At 40.3% G+C, this 23,868-nt stretch overlaps 1 protein-coding gene across 6 annotated transcripts in view; it reads left to right on the top strand.

The window, feature by feature from the left end:
- Positions 1-23,868, top strand: part of AFAP1 (actin filament associated protein 1) — a 242,686-nt gene that overhangs the window by 71,227 nt on the left and 147,591 nt on the right. For 4 of the 6 annotated variants that reach the window (XM_043973038.1, XM_043973040.1, XM_043973035.1 and 1 more), the window contains 3 exons: positions 4,470-4,524; positions 18,333-18,461; positions 20,346-20,443. In XM_043973038.1, coding sequence (XP_043828973.1) covers positions 18,335-18,461; positions 20,346-20,443 — 225 coding nt within the window. In that variant the 5' untranslated portion in view covers positions 4,470-4,524; positions 18,333-18,334. The remainder of the gene's footprint in view (positions 1-4,469; positions 4,525-18,332; positions 18,462-20,345; positions 20,444-23,868) is intronic. The other 2 variants (XM_043973039.1, XM_043973036.1) reach the window with 1 other exon arrangement.

Raw genomic sequence — 23,868 nt, 5'->3', positions numbered from 1 at the left:
TTGCAGGAAGATGCCATCCCTCCATTCTCTCCCTGACATTTTTCATTGCAAGACCCTCTCATTTCAAGATACCTCGGATTTTCATGGAAATTTTGGAAGTCTATTCTTCATTCTCTTCCTCTCAGTCCCTCCCATAGACTTATGGAACTCACAAGAATATAAGGGGCAGTGGAAGCCTTGAGGCCTTCTGCCCCAAGACCAGTTGTCTTTCTATGCCAGTCCAAGATGAGGAACCTGAGACATAGAGGATTTGACTTGCCCAGGGTCACTCAACTAGTAAGTGCAGAGCCAGGAATGCACCTCAGATTTTCTGATTCTGTTTTCTTTCCATTGGATTGATCTCTAGATTCCCTTTGATAAAACAACAAATTGATCATCAAGTATTAATTAAGCACTTGTTATGTGGGGAGGCCTTGGGTGCTAGGTCATGGGGGAAACCAGTTGAAGGAATAAAGAATCGTTCAATTACTTCTAATAAAGACAAAGAATGGAGTGGACTGTGAGCTGAAATAGCTAATGATAAGTGCTATGAAATGTCATGGCATATTTAGAGTCATGAATAGAGAAACCTACAGGCTGAAGACCCATCTTCTACCTGTATACAGCATTTGAGAAAAAAGAGCTGGAACTGTTTTTAAGTTGGCTCTTTCCAGAACAACTCCTTGGAGTTTACTCTGGACAAACAAAGCAAAACAATGAAAAATGAATAAAAACCTAATTTACATCAGTGTCATAGTATCATAGAATTTGAGAGCTGGAAGGGACATTAGAATGTAGATTGGTGGATGTTGGAACAGATGTTATGTTCTCAGTGAAATAGAAAGACACACAGCAAGGCTAAGTGATGATCTAAGTGGTTCACACAGGCACAGCTGTGATTTGAACTGTGGATCTTTGACTCCAAAGGCTCTTTTTCAGGAAATCCAAGGCACTTCTCCAAAGAACTAATCTCCCCTGACCAGCTTGGATTTCCTTTCCCATTCTAATGCTTATTCACTCTTGCTCCTTTCACCCAAGAAGATTCCAGTATATGGAGATTGTAAGGATGGGATGAGGAGGGAGTAGCTTTCATTTATTAGTGACTATGCAAAAACCCTGGGGCCAAGAAGGCCCTTGCACTCCCTGGTTCACTGTGAGTGAATTTAACAGTCTGAATATTGTAGCAGTTTACACGTTGTTGTTCAAGTCAATTTTCAGTTATGTCTGACCCTTTGGACCCTCTTTGGGGTTTTCTTGGCAAAGATACTGGAGTGGTTTCCTATTTCTTTCTCCTGCTCATTTTTACAGATAAGGAAACTGAAGCAAATAGTGTTAAGGTGACTTGCCCAGGATCACACTGTTAATAAGTGTTCATTTATTTTAGGACTTAATAAATCTGTAGAGACACAGTTAAATTAGGGTGACCAGATTTCTCTCTGTTCTGTATGCACTTTCTAAATGAAGGTCATGTAGGCTATGCTCACAGTTTTGAAGATTTAGTAAGTTCTCTGTGAATGAGAAAATTTGTTATTGGCCTAAGAGATGGTGTGGTGTGATGGAAAAAGTACTGACTCTGGGTTCATAATATATGTTTCAGTTCTGACCCTGTTACTTAGTATCTCTAAGGACCTTGGCCAAATCACTTGATCTCTCTCGACTTCAGTTTTTCCATCTGAATATGGTTGGACTAGAGATTCTACAAAGTCCCTTTTAGTTCTTTATCTATCATCTGAATTGTATCTTTTTTCCATAATAATAATAATAATATAATAATAATAATAATAATAACCATCATTTATATATTGTATATTTTAAGATTTGAAAAGTACTTTACTGACATCTCATACTCACCATACTGCCAGTCTGGTGCTGTTTTTATTCTTATATGACAGATGAGGAAACTGAGGCAGCAAAAGGTTAAGTACTTGCTCAGGGTCACACAAATAATAAGTGTCTGAGGCTGGATTTGAACTCAGGTCTTCTAGACTCCAGGTCCAGTGCTGTATCCACTGTGCCACCTAGATACCAGGAGGAATGTAATTTGTAGAGCTTCGGTTCTATTCAACAGACATTTATTAAATGCTTCCTTATGATGTATAGATTACTGTGCTAGATCCTGGGAGAAATGTGGGGAAGTGTAGAGAGAATATCTTTATTCAAGTTCCATCTTTTCTAGTCACTTAACCCTTGTGAACCTCAGTTTTCTAATCTGTAAAGTGGAAATCTGATTACTGAACTAGTTTCTTCACAGGCCTGTTATTAGGCTTAAATGAGATAGTGTGTGTAAAGGGCTTTGCATCCCTTAAAGTGTTACCCCCTTGTTATTTTTATAATATTGATCATTACTAAGATAAATAAGGCAGCTCCTCATCTCAGGGAGCTCATAATGTAAAGAAAGTATAAGATACATATGTACAAATGCTTCCTGGCCAGCCTCAAACCCTGATACCTATGTACACTTGGCCAATGCCCCCTGCTCTCTTTCCAACTCTGCCTACCTTATATATGCCATCTTACTCAATACCATGTTTAGCTTTTCACGGATAGGTAGTATCTTTTTTGGGGGTGGGGGGTGAGGCAATTAGGGTTAAGTGACTTGCCCAGGATCACACAGCTAGTAAGTGTCAAGTGTCTGAGGCCGGATTTGAACTCAGGTCCTCCTGACTCCAAGGCCAGTGCTCTATCTACTGTGCCACCTAGCTGCCCCCATAGGTAGTATCTTTCTTTCTTTTTTTTTTGTATTGGTATTTTCAGCACTTAACAGATTGCCTGGTAGATATTAAGTGCTTTATAGATGCCTTATAATTTACTCCTTATTTATTATCCTTCCTTCCTTCCTTCTTCCTTCCACAAGATAGGAAGTAACAGGTACAAAGGAGGAGCTAAAAGTTTCCCTTACTCCACTTTGTCTTAAGTTCATATAAGACTTCCAGTGCATCCCTGTATTCATTGCATTAATCATCTCTTACAGCACAATGAAACTCCATTACAGTAATTTACCATAATTCATTTGGGCATCTGCCTTATTTCTGGCTCTTTGCTGCTGCAAAAATGCTGTTATAAATACTTTGATGTAGATAGGGTCTAGATCTAGTGGACCTAGATGGGATATGGTCTGGATAGGACTCTTCTAGTTATTATAGACCTCCATAGGGTCTGTGCCTAGAAGGGGGAGTCTCTGGGTCAAAGAGCATGGACATTTTGCTCAGTTTCCTAGTATGATCCCAAATTGCTTTCCAGAATGTTTGTACCAATTCACAGCTGCACCAGCGGTGCATTCATGTGCCCATTTTTCCACAACCCCAAAAGAAGATTCTTTCTTTAGTTTTCTCAGAAGTGCCCAGGGTCCCGGCGAGATGAAGTGAATTGTTTTTTTAAAGGTGAAGATCAGAGACACCCTTGTGCTAGGGAGCCAAGAAAATGACCCAATGTATATGCAGTGCCTGCGTTCTGTTCTGTGTTGTTTGGAGTTAAGCAAATTCTAAAATCATTTGTTGCCTGTGGCAGAGTTCCTTTGTGTGTCCGAGGAAGTTTGCAGTGCAAGCTGATATGGTCCTTCTGCAGGAGAAGTAGAAAGAGATTTGAATTCCCATAAATGCACATTTCAAATGATTACATCATTCTATGATTTTCAGGCCAGTTGGTTTGAGTTTTGGTTTGGAACAGATATTGCACCATGATGTAATTGGCTTGTCTCTCATTACATTCTACCTTGGTTGTACATTCTCTTTGGCATGCCTGCTTTAGAGAATCAGGGTGGCTTAGTGATGGAATGGACCTTAGTGCACTGTGGGGGAGAGAGTACTTACTGCACTTGGAATCAGAAGACAAGGGCTTGACCTCTGACTCCACCACTCATGAGCTGGGTGACTTTTGGCAAATCACATCTCCCTGAACCCCAATCCCCTCATCAAATGGCAGTAAGAATATTTACCCTACTTATATCATAAAGTTGTTTCTTGATTCAGAGTTGGAAGGAGCATCAGATCATCTAGACCAGTCATCTTATTTTGTAGGTGTAGAATCTGAATCGAAGTTTAGTGACTTGCCTAAGGTCATAAGAGAAGAAGGCAGGATTGTCTCTAGATCTCCTAGTCTTTCTGCTATCTCCCAGTATCCTTTTAGTTATACACACATTATCTCATTTGATGCCTACGAGAGCTCTTGAAAATTTGCCAAATTATTTACATATATAACCCCATTTGGTCCTCTCAATAACCCAGGACGTAGGCCTTCTTATTAAAGTAAGAATTTTACAGAAAAATAAATGGAAGCTTAGAGAGTAAGTGACTTCTCCAAGGTCACACTGCTCTTTAATGGCTGAGGCAAAAATCCAGCCAAGGTCTTCTTGACTCTAAGTCTAGAGCTTACCTGTCAAGGGAATGGTAGATAGGGTAGTGCTTCTTTCTTATAAGTGCTGCATAAGATTTGAAGATTGAGGACTAGAAGGAACTCAAGAGATTTACTAAATCATACCTCTCACTTTGCAGATAAGGACGCTGAGGCTCGGAGTTGAGAAGTGATTTTCCCAAGGTCACATAGATAGTAAGTAGAATTTCTACAACTTGAAATCATATTCTCTGATCTTCAGATACAATAAATACTCTTTCACCACACTTTCTTGCCCCTCCTTGTCGTTTTTATTATGATTAGTAAGATTTTTATTGGATAAAGTGGAGCTCCTAAATGATAAAGTGAGTTATCCATAATCCCCTAGGAGGTTAATGGCAGAGGCCAAGAATAAAACTCAGGAATGCTGACCCTCATTTCAGTGTTGCTTGTACAACATTCTTCACTCTCTCACTTTAGGCCGTTTTCTAGAAAAGTCCAAGTATTTAATCACTTAGACCTACAATTACTTTGTGTTATCTTTTAAAAAATGATGATTTCCAGAGGGTGGGAAGGGAAAGACCATTTTTAAAAAGTTACAAAGCTTACGTTAAATAGAAAATTTATTTAGATAGAGTGAATTACAGTGTTCAAGTGTATCAAGCCAAAAAAAATCACACTCATTAATCATGGCCATATCTCTTCTTTCTCTGGTCCACATACATCATATCACTGACTTTAGCTCTTAAGAAATTGGTGTCCTCAGGAGTTATTTGGATATATAAATAGTTATGGGCTAGTGGCACAAGCAGCATGTAGATGGCACTTGAAGAAGGTATGGGAAGTTATTTGCTTACAACAATCCTGATAGTCAAATAGTGCAAATGTCATCAACCTCTTTTTACAGACAGGTAAACGAGGAGCTGAGAATGCTAAGAACTTTACCCATGACCACAAAGGTAGTGAGTGCCTGGCTTCATGGCCAACTCTTATTTTATTACATGATTTCTAATGTTAGAATCACAAAAATGCTAGCATTGTAAGGGACCTGAGAATATAGCATGTCAGAGCTGAGAGGGACTTCAGCTAGCATCTAATACAACTCCTTATTTTATAAGAAGAAAACTGAGGCCCAGAATGATTAAGTAATTTGCCCAAGGTCACACAGTTAACTAAGAAGCAGGATTGTTTCGCCATCCTCCCTTCCCCACTCCTGAAAACAGTAAAAAGATATTTTCTCTTAGGACTCACAATCATCCCCCCCCCTACATTAGCTTTATTTCCAAGGATTATGACAAGTTTCCTGAAAGAATGTGTTCTGTGGATTTCATCCCAATTCCTTTGAGGGCAATTTTGCTGCTCTCCATTCAGTTTTGGAGGCAGCTGGAGATATCAAATCCAGAGAGCCAGAATTTGCATACATTTTTAAGACCACAAGACTTTCATTTGGGACATTGACAAAGCTAAAAAAAAAAATCAGCCTTTTAGGGCGTAAAGCTGCCATTGTGTGATGATGGACTGTCAGGAACATGCAATAAGCAAATGCAGAGAGAATTTAATAGTAATAGGCTGGTTTGGTAGAATGAACACTGGACCCAGGAATCTGGGGCTTGAGTCTCACCACTGCTATTTGCAAGCTGGTGACCTTTGGGAAAGTAACTTTATTTTTGGGAGCCTCTGTTTTCTTATTATCCTTAAGACAAAGCACTTGGACTTGTAAGTCCTTTTAATGCTAATGTTCTATGTTCTACTAGTGATCAATTAGACAGATTAAACTTGCTATTATTAGATATGGACAAGAATGCCTTGTGGTAGTCAAATGCTCTGGTTGTTAGGGACTTATATCGATAATGCATATGTTCGTGGCCAAAGACATTCATAAAGGGTGGGCCAAAAGTCACGAAGGGGTTTCATATTTAATAATTCCTTTATAGGACAATGAATTTATATTCCATGTAAAAAAATCAAATTTTCATAAATGGTGAAAAATAAAGAAAAAAATAATTTTCAAAAAGTTATTAAAATACCGTGACTTTTGGCCCACCCTTATAGCAACAATTCAATCAGCAAATACTTATTAAGTCCCTTCAGCATGCCAAGCACTGTGCTAGAGCCTGGGAAAACAAATACAATAAATGAAACAATTTCTGTTTGCAAGGATATTGCAAGAAGTTTCCATCATCATGGGGTGGGGGAGGGCATAAACATTAATATAGTTAATAGTGTCTCTAATGTGCCAGGCACTGGGCCAAATGCTTTATAAATATTATCTCATTTGATTTTTTGTTGTTGTTGTTGAGGAAATTGAGGTTAGGTGACTTGCCTAGAATCACACGGCCAGTGAGTGTCTGAGGCTGTATTGGAACTCAGGTCTTTCTGACTCAAAGGGCCCATACTCTATCCACTGCATCACTCTCATTTTGATCTTCACGTTGACCTTCCCTGGTGTATTATCCTTATTTTATAGTTGAGTGCTCTGACTCTTTGTGAACCCATTTGGGATTTCTTTGGCAAAGGTACTAGAGTTCTTTGCATTTTCTTCTCCAGGTCATTTCACAGATGAGGAAACTGAGGCAAACAGGGTGGTGTCTAGCCAGAGTTTGAACTCAGAAAATGAGTGTTCCTGACCCCAAAGCCTGGTATTCTGTCTGCTGCATCACTTAGCTATCCTAAAATACCCTTTTAGTTGCGCATTGTTTTACTTGACACCCTGGTGGGCAGAACTAGTAGTACCAGTGGATGGAAGTTACTGGGGAAAAGATTTCAACATGATGTATGGAAACCTAGCTGATGATTAGTGTTGTACTCAGATGAAGTGAACTGCCTTGCAAAATTATAAGTTCCTTGTCATTGGTGGTCACATGGAGGCTGAACAATCCTCAGTTCAAAGCTTGGTAGAGCTGAAGAGACTTAGAGTTAGTTTATCTAATGCAATATTCTTATTTTCCAGAGGACAAAGCATCGGACCCCTGGAGGCTAGTGACTTGGCCAAGGTTATACTTTGAGTTAGTATTTATGGAAGATGTTGTAGAAGGAATTTATGCTTCAGCTAGAGGTGGGTAGGGGGTGCCCTCTGTGCTCAGATCCAGATGTGAGATTGAAGATTCTGGGGATTCCGTTTGCAATTGAGCCCGCAGAGCATTTCTCAGTCACAGAGCACCAAGAGAATAGCCAGAGACCTGCGATGTGATGTTTCTTTGTGCCTCAGTCTGGATTTATTGCTTAAAGGTTTCTCTCTCAGCAGAGGTTTGAGGAAATATCTGGAGAGTTTGTGTGACAATGCTACAGTGTAGCCCTATAAGGGAAAATATGCAAGGGCTTGCTGTGAGGCAGGCTGAGCGGTATCAGATAGATTGTCTGAATGTCACACAAATACTGTATCACTTAAGCACACTTCCAAATATTTCCACGCAAAATTTATGTAAAGTTACAGTCTGACAAAGCTCCTAACTTAGCAGGTGGCTATTAAATGCAATGGAAGTCAGCCCACAGGAGAAATGGCTTTTTTTATCTTGGCTCTTTGGCTCTCTGCCTTTGGAGACTGCTACTCATTCTGTAGCTGGGAGAGAGAGAACAGACCATCTATCAAGCTGCCTTTGTTTGTAGTGATGATGATCATGTAGTGAAGAGTGCTGGACTTAGGCCAGAAAATCTGGGTTTGAATTCTTACTAGCTGGGTGACTATGGGCAAGTAATTTCACCTCTCGTACCTCAGTTTCCCCCCATCTGCAAAATAGGAATGATTATGTTTGTTTTACCTACCTCACAAAATAGATGAGAGGAAAGAGCTTTGAAAACATTAAAACATTGTAGAAGTATATAATATTGAAATTTGAGTTAGGATCACTGGGAACAGGGGGAGAGGAGAGGCAAGTATATTAAAGTAGCAGTGGCTTTGACTTAGAAGGGCCTATGTTCCAGGCTTTGCTGTGACTCTCACTAGCTATGCATGTTGGTGGACAGATCATCCCACCTTTCTGAGACTCACTTTTCCTTCCTATAAAAATGGGGACAATATTACCTTCTCTATGCTACTTCTAGGGATACAGTGAGCACCACAACATTCTTTTGTTATTATAGAATGCTATAAAAATGTGAGTTTCTTCTTGGTAGCAATAGACATGAACAATTAAAGTTTGTTAAATGCTCTACCTTGTAGAGATAAGGGATATGATTCTTAATCTTTTGTGCTCACCACAGTGCCTGCTTCATACATAGTTGTTACTTCATAAATTTTTGATGCATTATCTAAGAAGGAAACTGAGGCATGAAGAGACTAAGTAATTTCTCCCAGAGTCACACCGCTAATTAAGTGGTAGAGTTGAGATAAGAATTCATATCTAGCTTTAAGGACCAGTCTCCTATTATTCTTCACAATTCTACCTCAACTAATAGCCACTTTATGAAGATTGTAAAAGCCAGAGCCCAAGCATTTAGGATCAAGGTAGGAGAAGTTTCAGGCAAGGTGCCAGACCTAGCCCTCATTACCTAAATCAAAAGCCCAGATCCAGAACCAGGAGGGAGATCTCACTTTGCCAAGACAAAACCAAAATGCTATTGCTGAGCCAACAGAGCTGTCCAGCTTCGTATCATTGGAAGGAGGTCCTGTCCAGTGACTCAGCCTTTGAGCCAACTCAGTCCAGAGGGTAGGTTTGACCCAGCTTTTCTTCCTTCATTCCAGCAAAACATTTAAAATTATCTACAGGACTTAGAGTATAGTGCTAGTCACTGTGCAAGATACAATGTGAGATAAAGCATAGTCCTTAGTGTACATAAATAGGTAACTCCTGCTTTTAGGTGTAATTTCCGGAGACTGACTTTTTGAAATGGTTTACCCATGCACTAAGGCAGTCGCCTATTTGTGTGGAGAGATTATATTTTTGGACTTGTCAGTTCCATGGTATAAGGCCAAGACATGAAGTTTAGCTTTTCATTGGATGGTGTCAAATGAGTAGATCACTAAGAGGTGAAGCAATGAAAATCATGTGTGAAAAGATAATTAACACCCCAAAGCAGACTAAGATTAGAACCATGGGGGTGCTCTTGTCTTTTTTTTTTTTTTTTGTGGGGCAATGAGGGTTAAGTGACTTGCCCAGGGTCACACAGCTAGTAAGTGTCAAGTGTCTGAGGCTGGATCTGAACTCAGGTCCTCCTAAAATCCAGGGCCAATGCTTTATACACTGCTCCACCTACTGCCTTGCTCTTGTCATTTAAAGAAAGGAAAGACCACTCTGGCCGGCTGGCATTAGGGGAAGGTCAGACTTGAATCGGGGTCTTTAAGCAATGTGTAGTATTTAACTAGGCCCTAGAAAGATGAGAAGGATTCCAATTGGGGCACACTTGTTTGAGGTTGTTGTTGTTTTGTCCTTCATTCTCAAAGAGGACCATGACTTGCACTGAATTGGATTTACGTGAGGGAGGGCTGTGCAGGATCGCAAGCCTCACTCTCTCCTCCAGAGCCATCTGGGTCCAGTGGCAAGATATGTATCAGGATGACTGGAGATGGCCCTGGATGTTTGAGGCAATTAAGGTTAAGTGACTTGCCCAGGTCACACATCTAGTAAGTGTCTAAGGGTGAGATTTAAACTCAGGGCCCCCCAACTTTAGGGCCAGTGCTCTATCCCACTGTACCACCTAGCTGCCCCACTTGTCTGATCAAAAGCTAGTGGAGAGCACACTAGAGTGAGGAAGGCCTGTGTCCAAATCCCACACAAGATACTTGCTGTGTAACACTGAGCAAGTCAGTCACTTAATTTCTCTGTGCTTCACTTGCCTCATGTAAAATGAGGGGGTGGGACATGGTGGCCTCTCTTCCATCTCTATAGTCCTATTAGAAAGAATAAGATTTTGTAGCAGGGGGAGAGGAGGCTATATGAGATGAGTTTGGATGGAGGCCAGATGGTATTCTGCTAACAAGTGCCAGTGCTATCTGCAGGATTTGGCAATGTGGTAAGTAGAAAAAAGGAAAGAGCAGTGTGGGAACATGAAGAGAAAAGATGGTGATCATTTTGGTGTTGGTGCTTGCTTAACATTTCCTTTTAGCTCCTTGTAGGAGTTGTCTTATTGTTTTTTGTTTTGTTTTGTTTTGTTTTTGCGGGACGATGAGTGTTAAGTGACTTGCTCAGGGTCACACAGCTAATAAATGTCAGGTATCTGAGACTGGATTTTGAACTCAGGTTCTCTGGAATCTAAGGCCAGTGCTTTATCCACTGTGCCATCTAGCTGCCCTCTGTCTTACTGTTTTGAAAAGAATCGTAGAACCCCCAGTGTCAAAGGTAAGAGGGACCTTCGAATGCAGAGTGTCAGAGCTGGATAGACTCTTAGAACGTAGAACATAGAATGTCATATCTTTGAGGGGATCATAGGCCATAGAAGACAGATTGCCAAAGCTGGAGAGGACCTTCAAACACAGGCAGCCTGGGCCTGGGCAGCCCTTTTGTTTTTACAGATGAGAAAGCTGAGATCAGAGAGGGGAGGTGGCTTGACTTCTTTCATTCAATGAATTAGGGATGGAGGACAAAGGATGAAGTATAAGACTGTCTATGCGCTCCCTGACCACAAAAAAAGACATGTACATACTATTCCTGTGCCAAAAAATGTGGTTGTAGCTCAGTATGCACATAGAAATATGTATTTTACACATTATTTAGCATTTCAGGGACATATGTATGATAACACATTGGGCAACCATCTGCCAAGTCGTTGTCACCCACGGAAAATAAATAATATTGAGACTGAAGCATTCTTTGCTATTCCTGAATAAGAAGCAGGAAATGACAGTGTATTTATTTTATTTTTCTTAGTGCCAATAACTGGTTGGCAGTTTCACTAATGATCATAGGACACACGGGAGGTTTTTTTTAGTGGCAGTTGACGAAGATGGCCTCTCCAGGGGCAGTGTAAAAATCCAGAATTTTAGATGGAACTCAGGACCTTCTGTAGCCCTGTGAAGGAAGCAGTGTGGCATGGTGGTAATCAATATTTTGATAGTCAGGAGATCTAGGATCCTGCCTAAATCACTGGACCTTAGACAAGTCACTTCCACTATCCAAGCCTCAGTTTACCTCCTCTGTAAAATGGAGTAGAACTAGAATGTATTAAGAGGTATTTCAATTCCTGATAGTCTAGGTTTCTGTCACTTAGACTAGTAAAATGAATGTGTGTGTGTGTGTGTGTGTGTGTGTGGGGCACCAAAACAAACCCCCTTAAAGCAAGAGTTCTTAACTTTTTTTTTTTTACATCATGCACTCCTTTGGCAGTCTGGTTTAGTCAACAGACCCCTTCTCAAAATTTTTCTAAATTAAAAAAAATAAAATAAAGAGCCTTACAAAGGAAACCAATTATCTTATAAATATATCTATCAAAGTTTATATACTCTAGGTTAAAAACCAAAATTTTGAAATGACCTATGAATCATCAAAAGGGCCAGCCTTCCATTTCATCTTAGGCACTCCTTGAGAACCATTTTAGTTATCTTTATTTCCCTTGATTCTGGGTACTGTGCTCTACACATAGGAAATGGCAATCAACCTCTCATTGAATCAGTGAATGCACTTTATGATGAATATCAAGTTGCTTTTTGTGTTGGTTGTTTACTTGTTTAAGTCATTGTCCCTCTCTTCATGATCCCGTTTGGGATTTTCTGGAGTGGTTTGCCATTTCCCTCTCCAGCTCATTTTACAAATGAGGAAGCTGAGGCCAGCAAGATTAAGTGACTTGCCAAGGATCACCTTGCTACTAAGTGTCTTAGGCAGATTTGTAATCAGATCTTCCTGACTCCAAGCCCAGCCACTCTGTCCATCGTGCCACCCAGCTGCCCTATTCAGAAGACAGAAAACAGCCAAATAAAGGGTAAGTAGTCATAGAATCACATTGTTAAGATTAGAAGAACCTTAGAACCACAGAAAATAGCCTAGTAGAGCTCAAACTAGTCTTATACCTTACCACATAGAACGTTACAACTTAGGAACCTCAGACTAATGGAAATAGAATGTTTTAAAATTGGAAGGAACCTCAGGACAGAGAATGTCAAAACTGAAAGGGACCTTAGAGTACATTTCTTCAATTAAAATGGTTTTCTGTTTTCTTTGTTTTGTTTTTTCCTGGGGCAGTTGGGTAGCACAGTGGAAAAGGCACCAGACCTGGATTCAGTAGGACCTGAGTTCAAATCCAGCTTCAGACACTAGACATTTACTAGCTGTGTGACCCTGGGCAAGTCACTTAACATTCATTGCCCTGCAAAAAAAAAAAATTTACCATTAACAAGCCTTTATTCCACCCTCCAAGTCCAGCATTTCTCTGGTAAGATATAGGTAGCAGTCTTCATCATGACCCTTCTGCTCGTTGAGTTTTTAAGCCTTTCAAAGTTGTTTGAAACCTTCAGTCTATCTCTGAGCTGGGAACTGATGCCCACAGAGGCAACTGTGCCTATAGTTATTTGCCTATAGTTACAAAAACACACTATGTCAGAGCCACAATCTTGATCCTCTTGACTTCCCATGCCAGTGCCTCTTAAGCACTTGCCTATTGAAAATTAAAAAAAAAAAGTATGTTTACAGCAACCATTAAAGAACCCCCTAAAATAGTAGGCGTCATTTCTGTATCTGTTTCCCTCTCCCTATCCTTACTTTCTCCCTCTATTTTCCTCTTCATCTTCTTTCCTTCTTCTCTCTCCTCTTGTCTCGCACTATCCCCTTGTATCCATCCCTCTCTCCATCCATCCATCCTCCCATATACATACCTACCTATCTACAAAGGGATGACTGGAGAGAGATGGTATATGATAAATACTTGAGGGTTTTTGAAAGAGCATAAAGACACATGTGATTTTTATTTTCACTCTGGAGAAGCATCCCGCCCTGGAGTAGAGCGGCAGAGTCTGTGTCAGGGCAATGGAAAAGTTGGATCATGGAGATAAGTCTCAGGAAGCATATGGAGAGTGTCACTTTCTGAATAAATTTGCACAGATCTCATCTGAGTCACTTGGCTCCTGATTGATTAGCATGTCATTACCCTGCACCTCTGGCCCACAATGGTTTCTGCAAAGTCCTGCTTGCACTCAGGGGTGGTGGTGCTGGGGAGTTGGAAAAGTGTGTGTGTGTGTGGGGGGGGGGGCATCACTTATTCTCTTCCTTTCTGGACATCCTGCAATCTTGAGTTATGTTATGTGACTTCCTGGTTTAGCCTCTACATTTCATAGAGCTTTATGACTATGAGACTCTCTGGAAGATTTATTGGTCTGTTCCCTCAGATCTTAAGTGAAAAAGCATGTAAGGCTAAGCGGTTTTAACTCAAGAATCAGTTGAGAGTTAGAGAAACAATTTATTCCCCTACCTCCTGTGCTTATGTGTCAGACTTTCAGAATGTTAGAGGTGGAAGAATCCATCTAGTCCTCTTCAGTTTTACAGAAGAAGGAATTGAGGCAAGAAGTGGGAAGGAGGAACTTGCCCATAGTCACACAGCAAGCTGGTGTCGTAGTCAGGATGACAAAGTTTCTTGTCTCTTTCCATTGTACTATGTTATTTCCTCCTTGCTGTTCTTCTTCTTGTTCTTCTTGTTCTTTTTGTTCTTCTCTTCCCCCTCTTCCTCTTCCCCCTTTGCCCTCCTTTTCCTTCCCCTTTCTTCTCTTCCTCTTCTACTTTAGGTTTATAGTTTTATTCTTAGATCTTTTTGTTCATGAAAAAGTGTTGGGCTGGATTATAGTTTCCTTGGGCCAATCTCTTCATCAAAAGTGAAAAATTCTGTTTTCTTCTTTGGTCCCACATTCCTTCCTGTTAATTTTTGTTGACCTTGCTAGCCCATTGTATTTCTGTGGTCAAGAAAACATGTTTTCAGAAAACAGACTGCATACAATTCAGTCATTCAGCAAGTTTTAATTGAGAACCCCTAGTATGCACAGTGTATGGTATACTCACTACAGTGGAATACAGAGAAAAAATAGTAGGACACTGTTCCCTGCCCCTCAAGAAGCTTACACTTGGGGAGGCAAAGACAAAGATATACGAAGGCATCTAATAATATTAGAGAATAATAAGAAATAAGCCGAATAATACCAGATAATATATGTATATATATATATATATATATATTTTGCAATCCTGTCTTGCCTATGAGCACCATTTTAAATGCTACCTTTTCCACAAAACCTTCTCTGATTTCCGGAAACAGCAAGATTTGGCAACTGATGACATATGTGGGATGAATGAAAGTAAAGTGAGGAGTCAAGCGGAAGTTACTGATGTTATGAATCTGAGCGACTAGAATGGTGTATTGCCCTTGACAGAAATGGAGAAGTCCAAGCAGAGGAGTAAGGGCGGGGAGAATGGTTACTGGTTTGGACATATTAAGCTTCCACACTTAGGTGGAAAAAGTCCAGTAGGCAGTAGGTGATACAGAACTAGAGTTCAGGAGAAAGACTAGGGCTACATATATCAATCTGAGAGTCTTCAGCATAGAGATGATAATTATACCCATTGGAATTAATGAAGTCATCAAGGAGGAATGCAGAGAGAGAAGAGGGCCCAGCACAGGGCCCCTCTGTGGGGATACACCCACAGTTAGGGGACATGAGATTGAGAACAAAGACAGAACAGTCATGAAAACCCAGGGAAGAAAGAATCCTTCAGAATCAGATGCTACACAGAGGTCACGAATGTTGAGAATTAAGAAGAGACCACTAGATTTGGCAAAGGGATCATTGTTAACTCTGGGGAGAGCAGATTACAAAATACTGAGGAGTAAGTGAGAAGATAGGAAGTAGAGGAAATGGTTGTATACAGCTCAGAGTTGGCCTGAGAAATGGAGGAATGATATAGGAGGATATCATGAAGATCTTTAAACCCAGTGTAGACTGGGGTGTTTTTGTAGGCAGCAAAGAAGGAGTTAGTAGATAGAGATTGAATATTGGGTACAAGAAGGTTGATTGAGGTGATGATAGCATGAAAGAGTTTGAATCCAAAAATATAGAGCACTTTCTAACATTTCAATGTATGACATTCTGATTTATATTAGGCATATTGAGATGTACATAAAACAGAGCGATATAATGGCAAATTGCTGCATTTATTTGTATATGTGGTCTGCTATATAGAACCATCTCTCTACCTCAGTGCCCTTATCCATAAAATAAGAGTGTTGGGCTGGATCATATCTAAAATTCCTTCCAGCTCCATATCTTGTGATCTTATATCTTATAATGATAGCAAGTATTTGCATAGCACTTTAAAGTGTGTGGAGTTCTTCACAGATGACGTCTCATTTATCTTTTCATCCCAATTATACTGAAAAATCCAAGAGGGCAGCAACTGTACCTTGATTATCAAGGCATTGCCTCCCCACCTGCTGCCCTAGCACGTAGCTCAGGGTATTGTTCATCATGGTGCTTAACGCAAGCGAAATCATGAATGAGTATTGAGTAGAAATTGCTCTGGTGGTTGGAGTTCTTGATGGGGTTAAGCATATTGATATCGACCTGAAGAGCAGAGTGTGTAGAAATTTGACATAGAATAGCAGAATCTTGGAATGAGAAGGAATCTCAGAGTTCAGTTAGTCAACAGCATGCCTTAATTTCTTGCTCTGTGCTAGATCCCATGCTATGTATTGCAGTTTACAAATAGAAGCATTCTCATGGTGGAAGACAACATGAAAAAACGATCTGATAAAAGGTACCCATCTAGGGGCATGGTGGTAAAGTCAAAGAAGTCAAACAAGCCAAACAAGGAATGAAAGTTGACCACCCTGGGCCCATCCCCAACATGGAGGCTCCAGGAGGAGCTTGCCAGTGGCAGAAGTGAGCCACAGAGTTAGGGGGATTGATATTCCAGAGTAAGAAAGCCATGGGCATTGAGGGAAGTTCTAGGATCGAAAGGTGGTTGAGGCATGGTGACTAATCTAGTTTAGCCTGTACTTGAACAAGAATCTTCTCTTTACATTTCTGCCAAGTATATTTGCTCTTGTGGTTCAGATCCTGCTCAGTCCCTGAAATAGTATGACTTTTCTACTGATTTTATGATTAGTAGAAGTCACTTTACCACCTCACCTCAATTCCTTATTTGAAAAGGAAGGGGTTGGTCTAATAATCTTAATTGACATGTGTGTGTGTGTGTGTGTGTGTGTGTTTATACACATACACGTCTATATATATATATATATATATATATATATATATATATATATATCTCAACTGTATATATATTTGATTTGATCCTACAAGAAACCCGTGGGGTGGGTACTCCAGGTATTATGTGCCCCTTTTTATGGATGAAGAAACTGAGACTCAAGAGGAGTTTATGCTCACACAATTTCAGAGTTGGGATTCAAACCCAGGTCTCTCCTGGTTCCAAACTCAGCATTCTTTCTATTATACCACACCACTTCTGAAGACTAGTTGATGTCTAAGATCCCTTCCAGTTCTCAAAATCTGTGGCAATTTTCTTTAGGGGAAATATATTCATGTTCATGGTGGGGTCAGTGACACTGGTTTGTAAGAAGAGAATTTGATGTTGAGTTTCAAGAATTGTGCTTTACTGTCGTTGTTCTATCATTTCAGTCATGTCCTACTCTTTGTGACGCCATTAGGGGTTTTCTTGGCAAATTTGGTTCTTTTTGTGATTGTTCCGTCTTTTCAGTTATGTCTTGATTCTTTATGACCCCATTTGGGGTTTTCTTGGTGAAGATACTCTAGTGGTTTACCATTTTCTTCTCCAGCTCATTTTACAGATGAGGAAACTGAGGCAAACAGAGTTAAGTGACTTGATCAGCATCATATAGCTAGTAATTGTCTGGAGCAGTATTTGAACTCGGGTCTTCCTGATTCCAGGCTGAGCACTGTATCCACTTTACCATCTAGCTCCCTGAAACTATGCTTTGTGGTTCCTGAAAACTGTCCAACAGGCCAGTCACTCTTATCTCCTGCAAAATGGAAATTTGATGCCAAGGAACTGATATGTGATGTAATGATGTCAGAATCACTCTGAGGCTGCAGGGTCATAACTCCATCTATTGGCAGATGGCCTCAAAGTGAATCAGGGCTATGTAAGCTTGGGTTTGGATGCATTTTTTGGCCTGAAGTGGTTTCCGTAGGGGAGTGCCTTGGTGTCAAGGCTACATCTTTTAAAGTCTTGTTGAATTTGAACAAATTGCTGTGAGCAAAGGACTCTGTGAGATGCTGAGGAAGTTGCAGGATTTTGATAAGATGCAGCCCCTCCAAGAGCACTAAGTTTGGCAGGGGGAAAAGACACTGTGATTCACAATAACATGTGAAAACACTTTAGAGAAGTGCAAATGTCATCTAGCATCGGCCACTGACGAAGGAGCCAGCTGGCATCAGCCCTTTCTCGAGATACTTACTAGCTCTGGGACTCTGAGTGAGTCACTTCATCTCTCTGTGCCTCAGTTTCTTTGTCTGTTAAGTGAGTGGGTCGCACTCAGGATTGCTTTCAGCTTTAAGTCTGTATTCCTATGCAGCTGAGGGAGAAGGCTGTTATTGATGACACCAGGGAAGGCTTCCTGGAGGAGGTGGCATTTGGGTTGGGCTTTAAAGGACAGAAAAACATTCTAGACATAGGAGATGATAGAGGCAAAGACAGAAAGGGACAGACATATTTATTGCATGTGAGGCAAGAATATTAGATCAGTGGAGAAGGTGGAACAAGCATTTACTAAGCATTTATTTAATATGCACCAAGTGCTGTGCCTTAACAAACATTTGATTGAATGATGGTTCCAAATTGTGGTGGGTTTTGAATGTCAATCTTGTTTTAGGTAAACTAGGTATTTATATTTAAAGATGTTGTGTTCTGGAAGAAAAATCTCATTAATATTTATTAAGATTTCTAAGTTACGGGCAGCTAAGTGGCACCATGGATGAGTGCCAGCCCTGAAGTCAGGAGGACCGAGTTCAAATCTGGCTCAGACATTTACTAACTGTGTGACCCTGGGCAAGTCACTAACCCCGACTCCCCCCCACCCCCCGGAAAAAAAAAGATTTCCAAGTTAACAGGTTGGCTTTTCTTCTCTTTTTCCAGCAATGGAAGAGTTAATTGTTGAGCTGCGCCTGTTCCTCGAGCTGCTGGACCATGAGTACTTAACATCAACAGTCAGGGAGAAGAAGGCAGTGATAACGCAACATCCTCCTGAGGATACATCATCCAAAGGTGAGTGTCAGGAGCTGTTTAAGGTTATATGTCATGGAGAGTAAATCAGGAACTGAAACAAAAGACACCTAAATCCCATACACTATTTGCCCATTGGCGGTATGTTGCTCTGTGGTTGGTAATAGGCTCTCCATCTTCTAGATCTCATAGCCCCTTGTGCACTTCTTTTGCACATTATTATAATTTCTATCAGTAGATTAATTGTATACATCTCATCAATCCTGGCAGGTCATATGTATGGTCTTTGAGAGCTTATCCCAGTGCATAGCACATAGTAGGTACTTATAAAATGCTTGATGACTGACTGATTGTGTGGTACAGGGGAGAGATTTGGAGTAAGAAGATCTGGGTTCGAATACTGGTTCTGCTATTAACTGTTTTTGTGGGCCATTATTCAAGCTTTCTGGAACTTAGTTTCCTCATCTATAGAATGAAGGGATTGAATTAGCTAGCATTTAAAGTCCTGTGATACTATAACTGTGTCCTACTATGTCTATGTCTATTAGCATATAATATACTTATATATAATATATGTAGCATATACAATATACACATATTATATATATATACACACACACATATTTATGTATGAATATATAATAAAAATATTTACTTTCTGACAGCTTGGTATAAATAGAAATAAAGCCACAGTCCTGGGCAAAATTCTGAAGGAGGCAAAGTTTGTCTTTTTTTCCTCTGGCATCCCTTCCCATCCCCCAGCCCCTCAGCACCTGTCATTTCCTTAGACACTCTGGGCTTTTATGCTTTTCTTCTCTCAGTCTGACTAAAATATACTCTCAGGAAGAAAGCTGATCAAATCAGCTCTACTATTCAATTCAACAAGCCTTTCTTATGATAAAGTGTACATGACTAATAAGACTTAGCCTGTCACCCCCTCTCAGACAAAGTTCCATTCTCTAGCCTTAGGGTGGTAGAAAGAGCACTGGATTTATTATCTGGAAGTCTCAGTTTTAATCCTGGCTGTATTCCTCGCTGGTTGTGTGACTTTAGGCCAATACATTTTAACATTGCACAGATGTAAGATGCTACTGACAACAGCCACAAACATTTATTACGTGACTTTGATATAAAGAACACTGTGCTGGGAACTGAAAGATGTAATACAATAATATTAATAGTATTTATATAGCATTTTAAGGTTTGCAAAATACTTGACATGTTATCTCATTTGAGACAAAGAGTTTAGAGAAGCCATAAATAAGCATGGCCCCAGAGTCAGAGGACCTGGGTTCAACTCTCATCTGTAAGCCTATTTGTGACTTTGGATGAGTCACTTAACCTCAACCCATTTTTCTCACCTCTAAAATGAGGTTGGCTAGACTAGCTAGATTGCCCATCCAGGAACATGATTCTAGGATTCGGGGGAACAGCTGAGATCACTGAAGAAGAAAATAATAGAGGGAGAAAGGAAGAGAGCCCATGACATAACCTTGAAAGATACTCATGCTAAAGGGGAAGGAGATGATGAACCAATCAAGAAGAGACCAAGGAAGAACGGTCAGGTGAGTAGGAGAAGATCCAGTAGAGAACAGTGTCATGGAAGCCAAGAAAGGAGTGTGTCTAGGAGAAGCATGTAATCAAAGAGATTAAGTGAGAGAAGAGGGATGAGAAAAAGGCTATTCTTTGGATATTGCCACTTGGTGACTTTGGGGAGAGGCTAGTTTCAGTCCTTCACTGATTACCCTTGTCAGACTGAGTTTTTTGGGGGCCAAACAACTGGTATGTGGCGGAGCCAGGTCTCAGACTGAAGTCTTCCCTTTTGACCACACACCCTCCTGCCCTACAGCCTGGCCCCCAAGGGAAGAGCCCCATTCCAGCATTTTTAGATGTCGGAATTGATGTGGTTTCTCTTAATACTTGCAGGCTTTGAAGTGAAAGACCATGTTCAGAAACAAGAAGTTACCAACAGCTTGCCGGCCCCGCCACAGATGCCGCTGCCCGAGATCCCTCAGCAGTGGCTGGTGAGTTATGACCCTGTATTCGGGTGGCAGGAAGCTGTCTCATCCTGCCATTACCCTGAGTCTAGCTGAGGACAGGAGGAATGAGGCTTGTGCTCAGGCCCAGGAATGCTGAGGCAGCCATTTGCCAGCTCCCATGTGGCCACTCCCGATGGATAATTGGGAAAATCATATAGGAAATTAGGCTGCCTCGAGATGGCAGCTGCTTCTTTACAAAGTGACAGTGCTGTAAATACAGCATAATCCTGCTTTGATGATGGATTTTAAAGTAGCTGGGGAAGAGAGGCTTCAGGGGAAGGATTCCTGAGAGGCCTCCAGAGGTGCTGCCCTTCTTGCTGCCTTAGCCTGTGATTTCAAACACCTGGCTTTGAAAGTTTCCAAGACCACTTCTTGTCCATTTCAAACTCCTTTCAGTCATAGTCCTTTGTGTCTAATAGGAGTTTTTAACCTTTTCTGGGTCATGGACTCCTTTGGCAGTTGGCTGAAGCCTATTTACCCCTTCTCAGAACGTTTTTTATAAAATATAGAGGATCACAAAGGAAAGGAATTATATTGGATGGTAGCTATCAAATATTAAAACACAACAAAACAAAAACCAAGAACAAGTTTATGGACTCCATGTTAAGAACTCCCAGAAGTCCCAGTGGGCAAATACACATTTACTCCAGAAATATATGTTGTATTCAGTTTTTATAGATTAAGGATTTTTAAGAGAGAGGAAAGAAGGAGCACTCCTTTTGGTCAGGACACCAGGATTTGAGTCCCAGCTCTAATACTTACAGGCTGTATGATCTTAGGCAACTCATTTAATGGCTATCCACCCCAGTGTCCTTATTGGTAAAATGGAGATGTTACTTCACTTCCCACCTCACAGTATTATTGTAAGGAAAGAACTATGTCAATTTTGATGTGATATAGAAATAGCAGCTCTGTATTGCTTATTTATCATCATCATTATTATTGTTGTTGTTGTTGTTGTTGGTAAAAAGCTCTCATGTTTTTGAGGGTTCAGATAGAAACAACCCAGAGTCAAGTTGATATCTTAATATTAAGTCTTTAGTTTTAAAATTCTACAGATTAATATACAGGCAAAATTAATTTCTATTTGTTTTTGTTATTATCACTATTAAAGTGCTTCAAGAATCCATGATTTCATCAATCTGAGTCCTTCTTATACCAACACAAAGTACAGCCCTTATATGTCTTAGTAACCCCAACCCCAACTCTCTCCCAATGTACCTCTCTCCACTCAGCTGACTGGTTCTTGGGTGACCATCATTAGCTTTGTCCTAGAAACCTTTTCAGTTTGTCAGATCCTTCCATAGCTTAGATTCCTCTGATATAGTCCTTGAGGATCCAGGGTCACTTTCATACCATGATAAGATATCAGAACTGGGCTTGACTGGAGAAATATTGTTAATGTTGTTTTTATTTTAAAATGTAATAGGTAATAGTTGTCTTTAGTGGCGCCATGTTTTTTATTTTTACTTATTTATTTTTTTGGGGGGGTGAGGCATTTGGGGTTAAATGACTTGCCCCGGGTCACACAGCTAGTAAGTGTCAAGTGTCTGAGGCCAGATTTGAACTCAGGTCCTCCTGAATCCAGGGCTGGTGCTCTAGCCACTTCAGGCACCATGTTTTTTGAGGGATCTTAACAAGCTGAAATATGTCCCATAGTATTGGCCAGGCTGTTGAAAGGTCTCCAAACCATGTCATTGATTGGTTGAAGCAATTGAGGATATTTAGCTTGAAGAAAAGATTTATGATGGGGGAAGGAGCATGATAGCTATTTCAGATATTTAAAGCATTGGTTTATGGGTATAGGAAAAGACTTCTCCTCTCCCCAAAGGACAGAGCTAGCTAGCATCGATGGCAGTGACACGAAGGTTCCAAAGAAACAGGTTTGGCTCAAGATAAAGGACCTCACTTATGCTCTGAGTTGTTTATAAGGTGGAATGAGTGGCCTAAGGGACAGGATATTCTCCATCATTGATGTTTCTCAGGTGGAGGTTTGATCACTCAAGAATACTGCAGAGGGAACTCATATAGTAGATGTGATGGGTCAGACTAAGGGTTAATTCCTAAGACTCTGTATGACTGAGATTCTATAGGAATACTTTACCCATTGCTTCCCATTTGAACATCATAGCACCTATGTGAGAGAGGTCATCCAAGGATCATTGTTTATATTTCTCAGTGCAAGAAACTGAGGCCCAGAGAGTTTAAGTGATTGGCTCAGTATTTTTACTCAGCAGTGCTTTTTTATACTACATCATATTTTTTAATTGCTGAAAATATCCACAGACCCAATGATTAGTTTGTTTTTCTTCATGGGCTGAATCCTACCTAACCTTGCTATTTATTAGTAGCCTTGTGACCTCGAGCAAAATATATCCCTTCTTTGGGTGGCCTCCGTTTTCTTATATGTAAAATGAAGGGGTTGGACCAGATGACTCATAAAATCATTTCCAGGGCTAGCATTCTATGGATCAATGATCTCTGGTTTACTCTCTCTGCTTGATCCATTTGTTTATTCAGGCACACAGATTTTTACCTCAAATTAAGGAAAAGTAGGTTGCAGAACTTCAGTTTCTGGTACTGGATTCCAGCCTACCTGGTTATCTGTCATTTATAGAAGAAACCGACATGATAGTTCAGTATTCTCTAGCTGGGTTTATGCTCATCCTTTAAAGTTCAACTCAAATGTTATTTCCTTCAGAAAGCTTTTTCTAATTACCATAATCCCTTGAGTTAACATAGAATGAATTTCTTTTCCTTCAAACCTCAGAGAGCACCTTGCTTTGCCTCTCACTTGCTTACCATTTGTATTGTTTGATATGAACAACAAAAAAATCCTGATATAAATAGGTTGGAGATACCAACTGAGTTTTTTTTTTTTAATTTTAGTGAGACAATTGGGGTTAAGTGACTTGCCCAGGGTCACACAGCTAGTAAGTATTAAGTATCTGAGGCCGGATTTGAACTCAGGTACTCCTGACTCCAGGGCTGGTGCTCTATCCACTGCGCCATCTAGCTGCCCCACCAACTAAGGTTTTAATATGGACCGATTGACCTTTATGTTGTTCTTTAAAGTTTGGAAAGCACTTTACATACCTGATCATTTTATCCTCAGAATAACCTTATGAAATGTGGAGCATAATGGACACTAATATTTTTATATGTATGTATATATGTATATATACACATATGAATACACATACACATCATCTGAGTATCATAACCATGCATAGTGTAATCCCCATTTCTTAGAAGAGGAAACTGAGTCTCAGAGAGGATCTTAGGTTTAGAACTAGAAAAGTTCTCAGAGGTCACCAAATCCCACCCCCATTATTTTACAGATGAAGAAACTGAGACCCAGAGAAGCTAAATTGATGTCAAAAGCAGAACTTTTCAAAATTAATTTTAAA

Source organism: Dromiciops gliroides, chromosome 6 (assembly GCF_019393635.1).
Source record: "Dromiciops gliroides isolate mDroGli1 chromosome 6, mDroGli1.pri, whole genome shotgun sequence".
NCBI classification, from domain to species: Eukaryota; Metazoa; Chordata; class Mammalia; order Microbiotheria; family Microbiotheriidae; genus Dromiciops; species Dromiciops gliroides.
Note: the sequence above shows the minus strand (reverse complement) of the source record. Positions and strands in the feature narration are given on the sequence as shown.